The sequence below is a fragment of the Bos taurus genome, chromosome 14 (assembly GCF_002263795.3).
Source record: "Bos taurus isolate L1 Dominette 01449 registration number 42190680 breed Hereford chromosome 14, ARS-UCD2.0, whole genome shotgun sequence".
Classification (NCBI taxonomy): Eukaryota; Metazoa; Chordata; class Mammalia; order Artiodactyla; family Bovidae; genus Bos; species Bos taurus.
In genome coordinates, this window is record NC_037341.1 from 64,614,776 (window position 1) to 64,636,346 (window position 21,571).

Genomic DNA, 21,571 nt, shown 5'->3' on the forward strand with positions numbered 1-21,571 from the left:
ACAACTGGCGTAATACTGCTTGCTACCAATGGTTATCAGGCTTAGGATAATTTTTAACTATAAATCTGAACCCTAAAATCAGTTACAAAAAAAGCCCTTTACATGATGCTGAAACATTGATATATGAGTATTTTCATTGTGACTGAAAATACTACAGATGTTCTGCATTTAGGCTAGTCGAACAAGACAGTAGGATTCAAAGACAATGCCACTTTGTTCAGCAAAAATAATCCAAGAATACTGGTAGAGAAGATAATCATGAATATGACTCTGACAGATGGGGAAGCAAATGTGAACATTTAAGAATCAAAGTAGAGTTGCTACGAGGACAGATCTTAGAAGTCTTCATCACAAGGGAAAAAAATGAAAGTAGAGACAGTTGACATTGTGGCAAATTGGATAGTTCTGCACACTCTGGTTTATTTGACAAAATGACACATTTCATTGTTATCAATTCAGAAGGTGAACATCTGATTATATTATAATCAAGAATCTAAATAAGAATTAAATAAGCCTATAATAGGTAGTGTGGACTCCTCTGATTTGTATTATTATTCTGACTTAAATATAGATCAGTCATTAAAAAAAACAAACTGGTTTATATTTATTTATGAGGGGCTGGAGATAAGTGATCAGGACATACCAGAGAGGTGGGCAGTGCAGAGACGATAGGTCCTTGTGGGCCAGAGTAAGATACTGAATTCTGTTCTCAGTATCAGAGGAAGGTTTCAAGTTAGGGGAGTGAGGTAATCTCATCTACATTTTTAAAAGATCACTGTGGTTGCTATTTGAAAAGTGCATTGCAGGGAGTCAAGGATGGGTTCACAGAGACCAGTTAGGAAGCTACTGTATTAGGGGATAGAAGATGGTGGCTTGGACTCAAATTGTACCAGTAGAAACACAGAGAAGTAGATGGAATAGGGACATATTTGGAGGTAGAGCTGACAGGACATGTTGATGTGGGAAGTTAGAGAAAAAGAGCAATCAGGAATGCCTTCAAGTGAATGACTGTGTGATTGAGCAACAGGTGGAAGACTAGGAGAAAAACAAATTTTAGGAGAAATTCAGGTCTGTAGAATTAATAAGTAGAATAATAATACAGTGATATCTGCACTCGAGGAAATGATGGACAACAAACTTTGCACAGAATCATAGGGAATATAATCACTCATTAGATGGCTTTCCTACAAGCCTACCACTGGTCCAGGACCATTTTCAACTCTGGAAATGAAATGAAAATTGTCACCCTTTCCAGCCTTATGGGGGCATATATTATTTCATAGAACAGCTCTAAACATGCTGAAGGGTGTGAGCACGTGCTAGGTTATTCAGAAGATGTGTGGTGGGGGCCTCCCTGGTGGATTAGTGGTAAAGAATCTGACTTCCAATGCAGGGGACATGGCTTTGATCCCTGGTCTGGGAAAATCCCACATGCCCTGGGGCAACTAAACCTGAGCGCCACAACTACTGAGTCAGTGCTCTAGGGCCTGGGAACCACAGCTACTTAGCCCATGCGCTCTATATGTACTCTGCGACAGGAAAAGCCCCCGCAATGAGAAGCCCGCACACTGCAATGAAGAGCAGCTCCCACACACCGCAACGAGAGAAAAGCCTGTGCCACAGTGAAGATCCACCCCATCCATAAAAGAATAAACCTTAAAATAAAAGAAAAAGAAACTGTGTGGTGAACGCAGTGACACTGCTTGTCCCATTACAGCTGGAGACCATGTAGGCTACAGGTCAAAGAGGAGAGCCAAGAACTCTCAAAACTGCTATGTACCATGAATCTGAATAACTTCATTCCCTTATTTTAACATTTCTAGTGTGCATGTGTCTTGTGTGTATGTGTACATATGTATGTTTGTATGTGCACATACATGTATATTTCTCTGAGACAACTGGCGGAAAAGATAGGTATGCTCCCAATATTTTTCCAAGTATCTGATCAGCACCTTCCCACAGTGTTTTTATTTTGAAATGAAGAATCATTCCAAACCTGCAGCATGTCACCAAGGTCTGCTGTGCTAATGTCTGGATCCTCGGTGGTGTTGAAGGGCACAGGAGTTATGCGTACAAGGGTGAGCACTCTAGGTTCTGGGTATCTCCATAGCATCATCCCTGGGCTATCTTCGGTTTCATTGTAAAACAAGACTTCATAGACACCAGGCATTTTCAAAGGTTCTGTTAAATGAAAGTATAATTAATTGTATGTTTCTGAAGTGGGACATGTTGGTTCATTACAGCAAGAAAAAATTATGAATATAAAAGAAAAGAATATAAAGAAGCTGTCTGATCATGTTTACATGGTTTAAGAGAGGAACAAATCAAGAATCTTCCCTTAAGAGAGACTGAAAGGCAAAGTACTGTTTTGGTACTGCAGGTATTCTATGCACTTAGTTTTCAAGTGATGTTGAACTGTTATCATTTACCTAATATGGAGGTAAACACACAGTCATAGTGAGGCTATCGCTACTTACCAGCATCCCGTATATACTGAAATAGACCTGTCCGTAGGTCATCTGAACTTTGTTCACTTTTAAATATCTGATTTTTTTCCAAAGGAGATGGCATTTGTGGAACTGCTTCAGAAACTTTCGCTTCAAAATTTCCTTCCTCGTTAAGGTATCCACTGAGTAATTCATGTAGAAGAATTAAGCAATTCAAATGTTCTTGACCCCAGAAAACCTTTAAAATCATATGAAAAATTTTACTGGCTTTAAATACAAATATCTCATGAGGATAATTAGGTACGATCATATTTGAATTAGTTCAAGACTATAATTACATTTAATTACTGATAATAACCAACCTGTAATTTTTAAGCAATTCACTTTTGGGATGAAATTCTATTATTGGGGAAATACATAGAAACAAGAAAATCAAGCAAATCCTATAATGTGTGGGTAGCAATCAATTTTAAATGCTGAATTGATAATAAAATTATGTAGATGAGAGGTAATGTTTATGAATTAACTTAGTTAAGTGGGAAAAGAACACTGAATACAGTATGAGAGAAGCAATGAAGATCCTTTCAGGTCAAAATGTTAATAATAACAGGTTTGTAGAATAGCTTCTATTTTGTCATGAGATTACATGAACACATCCTGCTATTAGGGTTCCTTTCTTTGTACTTTGACTTTCAGAGAAAAAGAGAAGGAAGATGCTCAATGAGCTTGAACTTAAAAGGCTCCCAATTTCAGTGTTTAGTGAGAAAGTACCAACCAACACAGCCCTTGAGAACCAGCTGCACAGGAGCTACAGTAGAGTTTCAGAACAAACTCTTGCTACTTCATCTAACAGAGAGGATCACCTTCCCTTTTTCTGCAGGTGAAGACTGTCTATAACAGAAGGATGACCAGTGGGGAATAATGATTAATGTCAGAGGACTTAAACATTTAATAAAGTTGAATTTCTCCAAATATTTCAGGTGAAAGCATTACAACTGTAATTTTCTAGAGAACCAGGTAATACAGAAAAGAAGAAAAGAATATACAAAGGTAGAAAAGAATAAGCCTATGCTTTGTGGGCAAGTTTTAAACCCTAAGTTTAAGTCCTACCTCTGGAATTAAGGCATCTCAGAAATGAAGGTAAGAGATATGATACTAAGTCTATTTTTCCCTCATCAATCTTATTTGTATTGAATCTGAAAAAAATAGTGATAGGTGAAAAGTCAAGTTGGCGAGTCAAATACCATGCTCCAGCTCTTAAAATGTCAAGAGGCTTTATAATATAGAGATTATATACTTTGTTTTGCTTTTATTCTTGTTTTTAATGTGGATTTACTTTGCTTCCTTGGAAAAATGGTAATGCAATTAATATTCTTGACAAAACAACACATAAGCACAAGCTTAGTAAATATATGAAGATTTATAACAGATACTAAAAATCTCCAGACCAATATAAAGCAGTAAGTTATTAGGCTCTGCCCACATCGAGCTCTGTGTCAGTAAGAAAACTGGTGAAACAGTGGAGGCAAGACAGCTTATAGATTAAAACAAGAAATCCATATTTAATATGCCTCAACTATTAACAAATTAGTCATTTCCACTTTCTATAACTCTGAATTTCTCAAGCTCTTTAGATCTGTGTCACATTTGGGGGACATCAAATCATACCAAAAAAACCTTCAAATTCTATCCAAATAGAAAATTATCAAGAAATAAATTGGATAACCTCACATATTCTGCACTTGGCTGCAAATCAAATGCATAAAACACTGCAGTGTGAAGTTGTATGTCATGTTAGTCATCAGACAGCATAACAGCTAAACAACATGTCATTAGGAAATGGCTCATGTATTACTGATGACACTGCCTGAGACAGGCTGACTACTTTATAGTAGAAAAGTCTACACATTAGGAAAAAGTTTATTGATTCAGCAATTCCAAACATGTCCTCACAATACTTATACACAAATATTTATAGCAGCATTATTCATAATAGCCAAAAGTGGATGGAATCTAAACGTCCATCAACTGCTGAATGGATAAATAAAATGAGGTACATCAATACAGTGGAGTATTATTTGGTTGTAAAAAGAATAAAGTACTGGCACCTGCAGAAACATGAATGAACCTTGAAAACATTATGCTAAGTGAAAGAAGCTATTCACAAAAGACCGCATTTCATATGATTCCATTTATATGAAATGTCCAGAAGAGTCAGAGACAGAAAATAGTGGTCTCCTAGTTCTGGGGAGGGGATCAGAGGATGATGGGGAGTGTGAATGGTTGAAGGGTTTTGCAAGTAGGTGTGTGAGAATATTTTAAAATGGATTGTTGTGATGACCACGTGACTCTGTGAATACATTAAAAAAATCACTGAATGCTATACTCTAATTAGGTGAATTGTATGGTTTGTGAATTATGTTTTAATAAAGCTGTTAAAAAAGTTTAGTAAGACACCAATCCGACAATACCCTTTCTCACCACACTAAGTTTAAAATTTAATGAAACAGTTCAAAAAAATGAACAAAGGCTAGTTTAAAACTTGTGGGAAAAAATGGGGCCAATCCCCACAGACCTGTAGCAGACCTCCTCTTAAATCAATGGATATTTTTGGTATGGACTGTTCTGGGCCTGGATCGCCACTGTGTTTACACCACTTAGCTTCCAAATTGGCAGTAGCACAACACGGTCCTATTAGAATCCGACTTCTTTCTTTGAGACACGTTTTAAGGAGAAAATCATTTACGCTGAGTAGAAAAGATGACCCAAGAATCACACCTAGAGGGTAAAAAAAAAGAAGAGATGGAGAGAGGTAGATAATGTAAGTCTTCCTTGTCAAGAAAAAAAGTATGATTGGGCAAGAATTATCTGTATTTTTTAAGAGTGTCAACTCATCCTTTGTCAGAGTTTTCTTTTCAGTTGGCTTTTCCCCACAGCTTCATGCCATTTATATAGAATTCTAGCTATGAAGCAGGTATACCTTATTCACATTCCTAACAAAGCAATATTTGCCAAAACATTATGACTTTTTCCATGTGTGAGCATTTTAAGTTTTATGAGTAGAGACATTTTCATTAAACTGTGCAAGTTTTTCAAACAACTACATTAAGAATGAGAACAGCTGCTTCATTTGTCTATTGTTAACATGATGGGAGAGGGCAATTTTCTGTGATTTCTTAGAGTAACAGAGTACAGTATATTACTTTGCTAGACACTCAAGTTTTTGACTGGCCCATGTTAAAATTCAAAACAATCAAAATATATAACATGTGTTTTCTAAAAAATTTAGTTTAATCCAAACTTCACACATCATAACCACTTGAAGTTTACAAAGTTTTAAAAACAGATAGTGGCAGGTTAGATTTATGGGAAAAACTATATGCTATAGTTCAAAGTAAATATATCCAGAAAAGGAATACACTTTAAAATGGAGCTTTTCTTTTGAACTTAACTAGAAGTGTAGATCAAAACCTTTTCATAAAACCAATGGCACACTTTAAGATATTTGGATGAAAAGTCAGAGTGGTGGGTTAACTTTCCCCTAAGGAGTCCATATTCTGAATTGTCATTGTGAATATTGAATTTCACCAGACCACATTTGTAATGTCTATGGCTTATTTTTCTAATGATATTTGATCCTTAAAAGAGATGAAAGATTAAAAAACACCTTAGACCCACAGTATACATGTTTCAAAGTACAATACCCACATTGGCTTTTTTAATTCTGTGGAGACTTGAAAACTGCATATATGTTGTATGTTCCTACTTTAGAAATAAGACACACCATGCAACTTCTAATCTTCCACGGAAGACAATCATATTCACAAGAATGTTAGGGTTAAAGACTTTTGTTAAAAATCGTGACAGTGGAAATCAATTTCTTAAATTTGTTCATCAAATGTATTGTGGCAATAAGACTTCTGTTTCACTTACATAATTTTCTATACTTCGCTTAAAAAAAATAGAACAGTAAATTAAAAAATTCAGAACAGGCCCTTGAATACACAAGAATCAACAATCATCTTTATTAACAGAGAGATAGAATGACTTCTGATTTACCTGCATTATATTTCCTAAAATATTTAATTCTCAACAGTAAGTACTTGCTAAATGAAACATATCAATTTCTTATTCAGAAATTTGTCATAATGGGATTATAAAGGTAGGGCTTAATTGAGTACAATCATCTAGCAAATGAGCATTAAAGGAATGTCAGAATTACAATACCCATTATTCTCAAATATGAATACATTGATCTTCATACTACCCTACAATGAAATATCCCATTATCTGGTGGAGAATTCCATGGACAGAGGAGCCTGGCAGACTACAGTCCAGGGGGTCATCACAAAGAGTCGGACACAACTGAGCAACTAACAACAACAATCTTAATGTGAATGCTCTATTGGTCCCTCACACAGGAAGTGTTAAAGGTCTTCTAGGTTTTTAAATCTTAGTCTTTATCATTCTTATCAGGCACCCGGATTGGATAAATCTGGGGCCCACTTTGAGGGCTCACTCTTAGATATGTTTCTAACACTTATCAATTTCTATATCACTCTATTCTTCTAAAGTCCTTCTTCTGATCCAGGATCCAATCTAGAATCCTTAGTTTTCTTTAATTAGTGACAGATCCTCTAGTTTTTTTTTTGTCTTTCATGACCTTGATTCTCTTAAACAGTCCAGGCCATTATCTTGCAGAATATCTCTCAATTTGGATTTACCTGGTGTTTTCTCATTAGAATGAGGTTATGCATTTTTGGCAAGAATACAAGAGAAGTGATATCTTTCTCAGCGCATCATAGTGGAGCGATACTGATGTTTTACTACCTGCTGGTAATATTAATCTTCATAACATAGCTAAAGTGGTGTCTATCAGGTTTCACCACTGTTGTTTTTCCATATGTAAATAATAATTATCTTGTGAAGAGGTATCTGGAGATTATCCATGTATCCTCTTTTACATCAAACTTTCAGTCACTAAGTTAGTAGCATTCATCAATGGTGCTTGCTTGCAACAGTTATCACTGTGGGGTCTGGTAATGTTAATCTTCAATTTCTCTTATTCTTCTACATTTATTAGCTAATTCCCTGGTGGCTTAGATGGTAAAGCGTCTGCCTACAATGCGGGAGACCCAGGTTCAATCCCTGGGTCGGGAACATCTCCTGGAGAAGGAAATAGCAACCCACTCCAGTACTCTTGCCTGAAAATCCCATGGACAGAGAAGCCAGGTAGGCTACAATCCATGGGGTCGCAAAGAGTCAGACACAACTGAGCGACTTCACTTTCACTTTCATTCTACAGTAAAAAGAGCTGTCCCTTCTATCCTCTTTATTAGTTCAATTATTTATTTATACCAGTATGGATTCATGAATATCAATTTTATGAGCACTAATCTAATACTTTCATTATTTTACTTTGTTGCTTAAATTTTTGGCCATTGGGAATCCCTTCAAGTTGATTCCCATGTCATTCTGATATATCCCTATCATTTTTTGATAATTTCTTTATTTTCTGGCCACAAGATGTTTCAGGCTCAATAGTATTTTTTTCCCCATCCCATCTCTAGCATTAGTCATTTCTGCAGAGTTTTGATTTCTTTTGCTAAAGAACGGTAGCTAGAAACCAAAATCTGGGTGGTAGGTACGCTCATTGCTGCTAAGGTGTCACTGCTCCTAGAGCCTCTCAGCAGAGTGGGCTAAGAAGTATATGTATGTTTACTGCACATGTATACACACCATCAATATTTCTGTATCAGTAAATACATTAAATGAATTCATACTGATACCTCTAGTTCTAATCCAAAACCACAGAATTTGGTTTCTAGCCTATTCTCTCTTTTTTTAACTCTTTATTTTGTATTAGCGTGTAGTCAATTACAAACAATGTTGTGATGGTTTCACGTGAACAGCAACGGGACTCAGTCATACATATACATGTATCCATTTTCCCTCAAACAGCCAGGGTGCCACATAAAATTGAGCAGAGGTCCTGTGCTATTCAGTACATCCTTGTCGGTTATCCACTTTAAATGCATAGTCCCTTTTTTAATTTGTAATCTCTTCCTATGATAGTGAGAAACCTGCAGAGTACTCCTTCAGATGTACTCATTTCTAATCATCCCCAAAACATCACTTGGAGAGAGTGGTCAAAATTAAAGCAAAAGAACTAAGACAGACATAAAGGACAACTTTATTAAAGCAAAGGTAATCATCTACCAAAAAAAAAAAAGACTATCAAAAGGAAGGGCTGATATTTATCCCTGAAAGTCTAAGAACGGGCTTGACAACATTTTGTCTGGAGCATACAGATGAATATTGCCTTTCTCACTCTCTCTACAGCACTTTTCATTTATACAAAGATATTTGTAAGTACATAAAATTTTCTTTGTAGAAGTAACTTCATACATATATACAGAATTTGAACCTTACTAGTTATTTCTAATATGTAGCAATGATCTCAAAATACTGATACTATACTGTCTAAATTAGTTTCTGTGGTTTTGCCTTAAAAAAAGAGTAGAACTGGAATGACAAAATTTACTATGTATTCCTCAGAAAGTGCCTACCTCTTCTCAAAGAACGCAGTGTTGGTGGAAGGTTTTTCTTAATTCCCTAACATTACACAACTAGAAGTATTTATTGCTAGAGTGAGGAGGGGATGTAAGAAAAAATTCTAGACTTGCATTTTTACATTAAAAAAATCGAAATGTTGACAGCCTTTGTGTTACTGTGTATGCTGCTGAACACATGAACATTTTCCTACTGTCATACAAATTCTATTCTTTTTTGCTCAGGTAGAGAGAACAAGACACCTAGAATTCCTGGGCAAGTAAAGATAAAGGTAGGGACTGAGATCTTGGGAAAATGGCCCAGATATAGTGAATGAACGGCCAGGCAAACATCTGGGAACCTGAAACAGGAAGAAAGGGGGATCAGACTCAGGAGCACACTGAGGAAGGAGGGAAGAGACACACTACGACTGAAATTCAAGAGACTGTGCAGTTGAGTCAGGTGCTGACCCAGCTGCAGCTATATTTTAGCAATGGCAGAATTTGATAACTGGTTTTCTACAAAGTAGACTCGTAGGGCTAGGAACCTGCTGAACTTTCTAGATTTTCAGCTTTGAGTCTCACTGGAGTTTGATCTGGTTCAAGAATGAACATGAGATTTAATGAAAAACAGTGAGGCTCAGCTGGTAAAGAATCTGCCTGCAACACAGCAGAAAAGGGAGATGTGGGTTCAATCCCTGGGTTGGGAAGATCCCCTGGAGGAGGAAATGGCAACCCGCATGTGTGCACGCACACACACACACACACACAGTGAGGCACAATACTTTGGGGAAAGAAACCGTTTCTCTTGCTTTCTGGTTTTGAAGTCAAGAAAATGAAGGCTGCTGGCAGCCACCTTGTGCAGGATATTTCAGTGAACTTCTTTACTATCATGGCTTTAAGGATAATTTCTTAGGACATTATCCATAACTATGCCTCATTTCTTAAATAAGTGCTACTCCCATGCTTCTAACTTGTCTATAGAGAATTTGGATATCCTGGAAAACTTCTAACTTGATATTTATGCAGGTATGTATTTGTCATTGAACCAAAATTTACTGGTTATCTACCATACAGTGGGGTATACACAAAGATAAAGTGAATGATTTGCCATTCTCTTTTACATCACAAGATATTGCCATTTGTTAGCCTCAAGCCTCAATTTGTCAGCTTCAAGTTCTGAGATCTCATTGAGAGGGGAAAAAAAAAGACAATCAACAATATGTATAATATTGACTCCGTTAAGCAAGGGAACTGTTGAAAAACACAAATACTTCCCTATTATCATACAAATACTTTGTTTTTGCTTTTTATTCATTTTATCTGCTGTCTGTTCTTTCACTCTAAATCAAATATGTAATTGAACACCTTTTTTGTAAGGCCCTGTTATTTTCTTTCCCTCTTCATTTCCCCTCCCTCTATTCTTACTTTTTCTAATCCTTTACAGTCTGTACATACATACGTACTGAGTCATTTCAGTCATGTCTGACTCTTTGCTACCCTATGGACTGCAGCCTGCCAGGCTCCTCTGTGCATGGGATTCTGCAGGCAAGAATACTGGAGTGGGTGGCCATGTCCTCCTCCAGGGGATCTTCTTGACTGAGGGATTGAACCTGCATCTCTTAATTCTCCTGCATTGGCAGGTGGGTTCTTTACCAGGAGCACCACCTGGGAAGGCCCTCCAGCCTATTTCTCAAGTTCACCAGCACTGATCATGAGTTTGAACTCACAGAGGATACTGAGAATTAAGACGCTAATGTTGACAGTGAGGATGTAGGAACAGGCATTGCCTAAAGGCGTTATGCAAACACATGACCTGTAGACATAAATGTGCCCTACCTGGTCCCTTCTGTCTCCTTTCTTCTCTTTCATGTCTTACACCTACAAGGAAATTAGGTGTGGTTTACTCTTGAAACTTAAGCAAGTAATTTAACTTATCCCCACGTGCCTACCTATCCACTACACCTGCTACACACACCAAAGCTGTGGCTTTGCTCCTCGATGAGGAGATCCAGTTACTTGTGGGATCACAGAAAGGTTAACCCACAAGTACCGTTTTTTAAGTTTAAAATAGAGCCTCCATTTCCTTCTGAACATTTCCTGCTACATTTTTAAAAAGCTACAATAAAATAAGAGAAAAATATATTAGTTCAAGTGGTTTTAATCTTAGTGTAAATGACCAGTAATAAGAGATTATGGTGATCACTTCATAAGAAAGAGTGGTGATAAATTTCACAGAGTCATTTGTAAATGCTAAACCAAAGTTCACACTTTTACCACAAAATATGAAAATAATCCCTGGGACTCAAGACAGGGTTATTAATTCTCCTTTCCCCTTTCTTTTACTCTGTGAGAAGCTGGCCTATGGGACATCATCCCTTCCTTTTTGTTTTCTTTGTTTTTTTTCCATCAGGAAACATACTAAATACCTTTCTTGGGATGAAATGAATCTTATTTTATATTATCACCACACATATAAACCCAAAGCCACAAAGAATACTCAGAGTTCATTTAAGATGGATACTTATCCATTCAAAATCTGGAATAAATGGCAACAGAAAGTGAGTTAAAGGCATGTGTTAATCTTCTTCCTAATGGACTAATGCAAGGTGGGACAAAATGACTACAAGTAAAAATAATAAACAAACAAACAAACAAACCCACCAAACTTCTTAGCATTGAAACACTGGAAAAAGTTGAATAAATGTGGAAGTTTTACCACTCCCCTGCACCTGTGTGCGTGTTCACATACAGCAAATATGACAAGATGCTAACATTTGTTCTAGCTCAAGAGTATATAGGCTTTTGATGTGTTATCTTTACATTTTCCATACTTTTAATTTTCCCGTAAATTTCCAAAAATAATGAGAAAAGAAAATAAAGAAATATGCTGCAAAATTATAAGATTTAGAATGATCATAAAATTTAAAAGCATGAATATTTTAAAAAACATGGATATTGTTAAAGCTATTTATGCAATCACTGATCAGGTCATTTTGTAAAATTTAATTTTGAAATAATTCCAGGCTTTCAGCAAAATTGATGTCTTTCATTTAGTTTCCCTTACTGTTAACAACTCATATAAACTATAGTACTATTCTCAAAAGCCAAAAAATTAATATTGATACAACACTACTAATAAACCTTATATAAATTTCACCAGTTTCTCCCTTCATGTCCTGTTCTTGTCCCAGGATACAACCCAGGATCCTGTCTTGCTTTCTGCAACTGTGGGATCAGGTCATTTTTGACCAAACATATCCCCTCTTCTCTCTACCTCCTTACATTCAATAGAATACTTCTCTGCCTGACTCTTCCACTGGCCTTGTCCAAAGATCTGTATTTATATATTTAATTTCAGTTGTAGCAAACTAATGGCAGATACTTAATTAAAGTAAATGAGGTGTATCAACACGGAGAAGTTAATTTCAGAACCAACTGGTGTGATAAACAGAAATAATCTTGGTTTGTTTGCATATTGACATACTTTTTCATTGAATGTAAAAATTCAGTTCAAGGAACAAATAGTTTCCTGACCTTTAAAATACTCCTTCAGAAGACTAATAAATGCAAACCACTTGCTTTGGAGAATGTTTACAAAGTGCTGCCAGCCCTACATCGTCAATCTCTGCTAGATCTTTAGCAAGGCGCCTACTATCTACATGCTGACTGTGCAAAGTGCGGTCTACATCAGGCTTCTGTACATCAACAGAAAGAGTACTCAGTGATGACATGTGCTAGCAAAGCATATCCAGGTATTTTTATCCAGCTGGAAATAATCTACGGTTACTAGAAAATCAGCAAGCATTGTTAGATACATCCAGAAGTCAATTTGCATAATAGTGAAGCACGAGGATTACTCAGAAAGTGAGAAAGGAAAAATTTTTTAAGTGATTAGATGACTAGGAAAAAAATTCTGTAAGTCTGGTCCACGAAAGAAGATGATTAGAAATCTTTTCATTTCTAGTTCCTTCAACTAATTATGTTGAAGCATAAAAAAAAAAAAAAAACAAAAAAAAACCGGCACTTGAGAATTTTTTTTTTTTTTGGCTGCACCATGTGACATCTTAGTTCCCTGACCAGGGATCAAACCTGTGCACCCTGCAGTGGAAACACGGAGTCTTAACCACTGGACTGCCAGGGAAATCCTTGCACTTGGGTATTCTAACCATGAAAATAGCTGGTTTTTCCCCTCTTGATCAGAATAGGTAAGTGGTTCAGATCTTATTTAATTACATCCTATTTTGTAATATGCCTACATCTGTATCTGTTATTAAAGTTGTAATATAGGACAAGATTAAGGTATGAAACAAAATATAGCAAAACTGTTAAGAGAACTACATGGACACCACTGTTTAAGCTGCAGGGATGTTCTTCCCAACAAAGTTACTAAAAAGTCTAGCTCTCAAAATGAAAGTCCGGTTGGCTAGTCGACCTGCTAACACATATCCCTTCTCTGAAGCACCTGATGGTTTCCCATTGGTGAGATTTCCAGGAACTCTCATCTAGGCCTCATCAATAAGTAAAAGCTGGAACTTCTAGTCTAATCCAAACGTATTCTCTGGACATGAAAAAATGATAAGCAGCAGGAAAAGATTTTATTTATTTTTTCACATAAAGAAAGGCAGAAAGGCTATTTATACTTAGCCTGGGAAAGGCTACCCACTCTAGTATTTTGGCCTGGAGAATTCCATGGACTTTATTTATAGTCCATGGGGTTGCAAAGAATCGGACATGACTTTGACCTTCACTTGTCTGGAAAAGGTATTTTTTTGAGAAATGTTTTAGAACTCTTGGATCCTAGAAAAACTAAACTGAACATACCAAAGGAAAATGCTGGATATGCTTTGCCCCTTTCTTCCCCTCCAATCTGCCACCATGCTTGCTGTTTTTACAGTGGTGTCAGTTTGTTAGGGAAGTAAAACTTCACTGGATCATGTAGCTTTACTTAAAAAAAAGCAGACTAAGAAATCTGTGCATACTGGAAAGTGTGTAACAACCTGCTTATAGAGGAAAGAATAACTGTAAATATATACTTTGAAAGTTTCTTAGATGAACACAGTAGCTAGTTAACTTAATGAGGAAACTGCTGGTGGATTAATTTTTTTTAAGTCAGTCACATGAATAGAAAAACTGGTATCAAAACACTGTTGAAAACAAAATGGCTTCCTAAGCAATTCACTGCAATGGCTTAGAAACAGATATTCATCTACGTGATCCAGGTTTTTAAAGACTGGTTTAATAGAAACCAGAAGCTAGGAGATGTGTTATCACTCCCCGTGCACCCTGGAGAACCCCTGGACAAATCACTTAATCTCGGCATCCTTAAGTAAGGGAGTTCAGACTAGCTCAATGGGCCTCAACCGAGGGTTCTCTGATACGCAAGGAATTCCATATAGTAATGCTGGTCCATGAGGGATATTCAGTATTTCAAAAATCCTCAAAGAAACTTAAATGAATTTGTTGGAGACAGGACTGAGATATACTAAGTTTTTTGGTTACAGCCATATCAACTCGGTACAGTCAAGTTAGCTGTTTTATCCTAAATACAGCATGTGTGGATGATGGAGCTGGATAAAAAGTGTTCCTGATAAAGGAGAGGATGATCTCTCAGACAGTTTTCAGCTCTAAAATTAAATGCTCTACGACCTCAGCATTCATGGGGTATGACTGAAGTGAAGGGTCATGGGAGAGTGAAGGGGAGGAAGATACAAAAACACAAATATTTATTGAGGAATTTAATAAATTTGTGCCAAGGAATGTGTGGAGTACTGTGTGTACATTATCTCACTTAATCCGCTCAACAGCCCTGTGGATTAAGTGTTTTTGCCTTTATTTTGGAAATGAGCTGTGTTGTAACTTTTACCAGGATCAACTGCCAGCAAGTAGCAGGGCTGGGATTAAGACTGTCTGCCTCTTTCCAGCACCATGTTGCTTTATAAAAACTACTGCTGTTAGCTAGCTCTTAGTAATTTCATTTTTCCAATTGGTAACAGGGTTGGCAATAAATGCTTTTTCCTGTCCCCTCTCTCTTGCTTGGTCTCGGTACCTTAGGCCAACATAGCCTACAGGTCCAGGGGCCCAGCCAGAGAGCAAAAGAACATCTAAGATGTGTCTTCAGTCACTCATCGCTGGCAGGGTTGCTATGCCAAAAACTTTCCTAGCAAATAGCCTTCTGGCTTATGTGGATGAGAAGGCAATTTGCTGTGACCACAGGCAAAACTAAATACTGTCACAAATTCAGTGGAGTGGGAGAAGAGTAACTTCTAACCCTCTTCTTTTCCCACAGTTCCAGTGCTATGGGCGACAATAATTCTGGTCCATTTCACCTAATACTAACTTATAAGGTGCCACTGTTAGGATGCAAAGGAAACATTATTAAGAAAGAGATGTCTAGTATCTAATTACTAGGACCGGAAACTTTCTTCTCCAATAGCATTTGCACAGTGAGATATCCTTCTGTTAATTAACAGAATTTTTGTTGTCTCAAACACCCTTTTCCCTCCTGTCTAAGAAACAGTGTTTTAATATGTGTATATGAGAAATTTTTATTAGTTGTCCCCTTTACTCCCTCAAATATATCTAAATCTAGAAGAATGGTTCTTTATCATATCTTTGTTAAAGCTAGGAGAAGAAATAAAAAGCAGTGTTTTTTTTAAAAAGTATTTTTTTTCCTATAGTACATAAGACGCACAAAGTTTAGTGCGATGGGACACACTTCTAAAATACATAACCCGAGGCCAACAGTTTTCTAGAATCTAGATTAAGTTTGGGATTTAACTAAAAACTATAGGGAGGAAGACTACAACCTGAAGACAAGATCTGAAGGTGAACCTACTTGGAAGAGTATAATAACTACGCCAGATTTCTCATTAGAAGGGAGCAGAGCCTTACGAAGACTCCACATTCCCCAAGCAAACCGTATTTACACAATTAACAATTCTTTTGTTGAAAAAAAAAAAGCTTTCCTTATTGCACGCGGACACATGTGGGCTGTGTAAAAATATAAGAGATGTGTAACCCACGGTAAACACAAAGTAATGATCTTAAACAGGCCAAATCCTTGAACTCGTCATTAATAAATGTCTCTCCTGCATTCAGCTACCCGGGCTGCTGGGAGCCTGTTTTCTTCAAGTACTTCAAACACGGAAATCCAGGAACATTTATTATTTTAATCCATTACAGGCAGTGCTTGATTTAACTTTATTGGTTGTGGTGGTGGTAGTGGTTATAAGTGGGGGTATAGCAATGTTCTTTTACACATCATTTCAAAAGGGCTTAATTATATTTTATAGTTTGGGCCAGGAATTCTGCTTGTTTTTTTTGTCTAACAAGGTTCAAATGGAGTTCAGGTCGGTGATTAATCAGAAGAAAAAGTCGGAGATGGCTATCTGTCTGAGATGAGCTCATCTCCGTCTATGAAAGGCTGGGCAGGTACATGGTGTTCGCTGCGCCACAGCCCATGAGCATGCTCAGACATCTGAAGATGGCTGCTCATGGGACGAATTTTACTTTTCAGGCAGCCTGGAAATGAACACATCAGAAATCTCACCCAGTGGTTTTCTTCTAAATTTCTGAAGTTACTATCCTAAGGTATTTAAAGGCTTCCCATTAAAATCCAAAGCAGTAAACTTAGTAACCTCACAGCACTAAAAAAAGTGTACCTGAATAACAAAAATCACGCGACAATAAAAAAAAGAAACACATAAACCCTTTAGCAGAAAAATTTTAAATATTCCAAATGAAAGATGTCAACTTCATATAATTTGGTTAAGCAAAATAAAAAAATATGACCATAGAAATATGCCTGAACATCATATATCTACTAGTAAGTTTTTTTTTTAATATCATGAGGGGGTGAAAAAAGATAATTTCTAAGATAGCAGTACTAACATTATTTATTATTGTCCAAAATTCTATCTAATCATATATTATTGATAACAATTACAGCCAAGAGAATAAAATCTGTATGTTGGGATTTCTTTTCCATTGCATATAATTTCTAAGAGAGAGGACAAAAAAACTACTCACCAAGAGACTTAGGCATTTACCTTTTTTATTTCCCACTGTATTAGAGGAAAAAATAATGGGACATTATTTGGAAAAAAAAGTTATGAGAACTTTACTTTTTCCACATATTTCCCATTCAATTTTTAGAACATCCTATGGGTTTGTGAATGTCTCAGTAGGTGACCATTATGCACAGAAAAATCATCATTGAAAAAAAATCAGTAATTCACAGGTAATTTAAGAGCAAAAAAAGGAGGACAGGCCAGTTCATCAGTAGCAACTTTGAACCTTGTTATAAAGTAATAGGAGGGAATCTGACCAGGATTAATAGTGGTCCTCAGTGCTGGGATGAGGGGTGTCAGGTTTCACAGACTCTAGGCCATCTGTTCTGCCTGCCTACATTTTACTTCTGCAAAACCATAAACGTACCTCTACCTCAGGGACTATAGAGAGGCATTAGAATTCTTCTGCTTTTCATTATCACAAGATTCAGTAACTCATTTCATTGTCAAGATAATCCCCTTTTACTCTTTCTTTTGCGCTTGCTGGGTATGCCAAAATGACAAATAAAACCCCAGATGTTACAGACCCAATGAGGTCTCCACCTTTCCTTGAGTGTTGGGTTTAAGCTACTTGAGACACGGTGTCAAATATGACAGGACCCTGATGCCCACACCCAATATTCATTAAGGTTTGTTAGTGATTTGTATAGCTGTCTACAAGCTGTACTTCCACTTCAATCCTCAGTGGCTGTTTAAAAGTTAAGTGTGTCCTCTGGCTTTAACTGTTGAAGAATTCATTTCCTATTGTTCAGGCATTGGAAAAAGATGCTATTTCTTTCTAAAAGTAACAAAAATCTTTGGGGTGTTGTAAATGGCTTGTTATTGCAATATATTATTTTAGGTAGTCATATTTAATTTAATGTTTTATTTCCCCTCAGGCTTACTTGCATTTCTGCAGCATCCACTGGCTATGACAACGCCTTAGGAGATTGTCCTCAGGAGAGTCAGTTGACTCTGGAATGAAAAGCTGGAGCTCCGCTCTGTATCAATTAATGACCTAGTTTCACTTTTCAGGACATGAAAAGGAGCTTTAGTTCTTTACATTTTTATTGGTCCTGAATGCAGTGAACATGAGAAGAGGCATTTGTATCCGTGAAGAATAATGTGGTTATGCTTGCTTGCTTTCTACTTTTTGTTTATACACAAAGATAAGTACATATGGATGACAGAGGCTGGGGTAGTGAAAGTTATTTAAACCACAGTTCTTTGACTAGGAATTCAACTTATTGCTTTCTGCATGGATGAAAGTCCCCTAAGTCCCTATGGAAAGGGGATTTTTGCAATTTTTCCTTGATTCGGACTAACATGCCAGCCAAGATGGCCTCACTCAGGCTCTTCCCCAGCCCTCTGTGCCACCTAACTTGTTCATACCCTATTCTCCCTTTTCCTCGTCTACAGGGAGCTTGCTAATAGACATGCCCCTAAGAAAGAGCAAGGCAGCTTAAAGCCCAGCTATTTCACAGCCTGAATTGTGTACCCTTGTTTGCCGAAATCTAAGAAGTGCCGCCCTAATAGAGCCATAATTTACTCTGACAAGGAGAGCTAAAGTCTGCAGCTCACTCTCCACCCTGCCTGTGCAAAGTTCTATACTGTTGGTTCGGAATTTATAGCTATATACTTAAGGTTTCTCCAAAACGCCATACTTCAAACAGCAAAAAAGACGAGATGTGTGTGTGTGTATGGGGCGGAGGGTGGGGTGGGGGAGGCGGGTTGTTATATTTTTTTAAGAAGAACATACTACAGAATGGGCCAGATTTAATGGACAGTAAAAGAAATGTCTGCCTTAAAATGTTTCAGGAAATAAGATAAAAATTTAAAACAAGATTAATTTCGTTATCAATAACATAATCATAGAAAATTTTGCAGCATTATACACAATCATAGAAATTTTGGGGATTATACACCAATTTAAAAAAATACAAGCATTACATCTTGTATGTAAAGTTCTAAAATCAGAACTTTAGGGCCATTTTACCAAAGACACATGGGAGAATATAAGTATTCTAGCAGAAATATGAGTTGGGTTATTATAAGTCACTGCTACACTAGCATCTGTAGAATGGAATTTTAAAAAACCCACGTCCCTTGAAACTCGGATAGTTTAGGGCCATGGAATAGTACAGAAAGCTAAGAAGAACTCACAGACTTTCTTTTAAAGTGGAAAATATTTAACCATTTCATTCTGTTTCAAATGATGAAAACATTTCAGAGAATAATCTGTACATATTTTGTTGTAAAAACCAGTAAATGAACATAAAAGCATTTCAGATTTAAATGTACTGAGAATGTCGTGGGGGAGAACATTAACTTTTCTCTCTCATTCTTTTATTATTTCCTTTCTGCACACACTTCCCATAAGCTTATGACGGTTTAGATGATTAAAAAAAATATAATCATCAGGCAAACTCAAATATTTTTTGTACTTTTCACAAGTGAAGAAACATGCCTACGACACATTCCCAATTGTGTTTCTCTAAATATTACTTAGAATGTAAGATTCCTCTAGCATTACAAATCTATTTCAGCTCCTAAATTAAAACTCATCTGGAAAGGACTGTTTTACCCTGTTTATATAACATTGTCACATAAAGAGTGTTAAAAAAAATATTTCACTAAAAATAGCTTGCGTAAGTTAGGGATTAGAGTAGTTTCTGCTGCTATAATTGTTCCTTTGTAGTTTTTTCCATGATGTTTTTGCACAGTGTTTTTGACTGTGTTTATTAAAGTCAGCACATCAAAAAGGATCAAAGAGAAAGTGAGTGAGAACCAAAGAAACCCCAAGTGTGCTGTCTCATTGGGGAGTTATGCAGATTCGCATAAACAAGTGCAAATTGTTGAGGTTTTAATGAAAATTTTCTACAATTATTTTATCTTAAGTCATTCTATACAATAACATCTGTACAGCAGATGGCTATGCTGTACCAAGGCAATGCTCCTTTTTCTTTCTCTGTTTAATAGTACATCTGAGATGACTACTTTTGTCACTGTGCTCAATTTGGTTCAGCAAATAATTTGAAAAGTGCAGCTGCTGCAGATGGTCACAATAGTTATATAAACTGTAAAATCAAAGACACAGTTAAGTATTTCTGTATTAGATTCAAACTATAAAAATCTGACATTAACTCCATTGGGCTCAAAGATACACTATTAAAACTTTTGGTTGCATACAGAACGATGTCACTGGAAAATACAAAAAGAAATACGACTACTGGTAGGACATTTTTTTTTGGCTGGAAAATACTTTTTACAACTTACCAAAAATAAACCTTGAATATATATTTGCATATATTTCATCCAAGTTGCAAAGCATGAATTTTTAAGATAGGTAAATATACAATTAAATGAATGTTCAGAGCTTAAATTATATTTCACTTCTTAAAAATTTTCCTTGGTAGAAAATCAATGTCTGAAAAATACATAGTAATCTCTTAATTATAATTTCCTAGAAATCAACCTACAACAATAACTAGAGCTTTCAATCTCACTTCATTTAATCATAATTTATTATTATTTTGCCAACTTTGTTTTCTTTTTTTTTTCGAGCATGCCATCACATTAAGCAGAAATGTAGATAAAACAGATTTGGTGTTTGTTACACTCATACTAAAACTATTTCTATCCGTATTAATTAAATGGCTAACTTCAATCTGATTGATTTGTTGATGCAAGTAACTACTTAAGAACATTTGCTGCACACTACAGATTATAGTTATATAAAGTATTTCTTAGTCAAGGGTATAGTTTCTACTGCATTTAACTAGATTTAAGAGTTATAACTATAAAAAGAATGGGGAACTAAAGGGAAAAACAAGTTACACAACCAGAATGCATCTACTACTTTGAAAAGGTCAGTGAGAAGATTTTAATTATATTTTAGAGAAACTTACTGAGAACAGACACTACTGAATATGAATAGCAAATGAATGAAACAAGAAATGAGGATGACTGAGCACAGTATATATTAAATGCTTTCATTCTACTTCAGTCCTAACCTTTCCTTGCTATGATTCAGGGACAACTGGAAAGATGTGGGAATGGTCCCAGTGTGGTCTGGATTGTAATTTATTTGTGGATAAATCAGACATTGCAGCCTTCAGTGCTTCATAGTCTTTCATTTACCATGGACCTTACATTTTTCATTTCTAACTTTTAAGACAATAAAAAAATACAGTGCTTTTAAGCTGGCTTGGTCACAAATACTTCTGGTAAGAAAGAAATAAATCATTTATTTTTTGGCCTAAAATTCATACTTCTCAACTACAAAACTGCTTCTTTATCTCGTCAACTACTGTGCCCAAACTGACTATACAATTAGTCCCAGCTGCCACTTTTTAGTAAGCAACTGAGTTGCATACAGTTTCAGGATTTACTTTATCCCCTATACTACCCCTCTAGCCCCACTTCTTCCCTCCAAATAAAAGTGGAAAAAATGTTTTCCTTTTGCTACTTTTACTTTCAGAGCAGAGTTTCTGGCTTCAGTGCACTGAACTTTAACAGTAGC

The 21,571-nt window shown here is 36.3% G+C and overlaps 1 protein-coding gene across 16 annotated transcripts in view; it reads right to left on the minus strand.

The window, feature by feature from the left end:
* VPS13B (vacuolar protein sorting 13 homolog B) overlaps positions 1-21,571 on the minus strand; it is an 806,276-nt gene that overhangs the window by 161,483 nt on the left and 623,222 nt on the right. For 15 of the 16 annotated variants that reach the window (XM_059874347.1, XM_059874354.1, XM_005215634.5 and 12 more), the window contains 3 exons: positions 5,023-5,225; positions 2,478-2,685; positions 1,997-2,181 (listed from right to left, as the gene is read on the minus strand). In XM_059874347.1, coding sequence (XP_059730330.1) covers positions 1,997-2,181; positions 2,478-2,685; positions 5,023-5,225 — 596 coding nt within the window. Of the gene's footprint in view, positions 1-1,996; positions 2,182-2,477; positions 2,686-5,022; positions 5,226-8,480; positions 10,880-21,571 lie in introns of those variants that run through there. The other variant, XM_059874359.1, reaches the window with a different exon arrangement.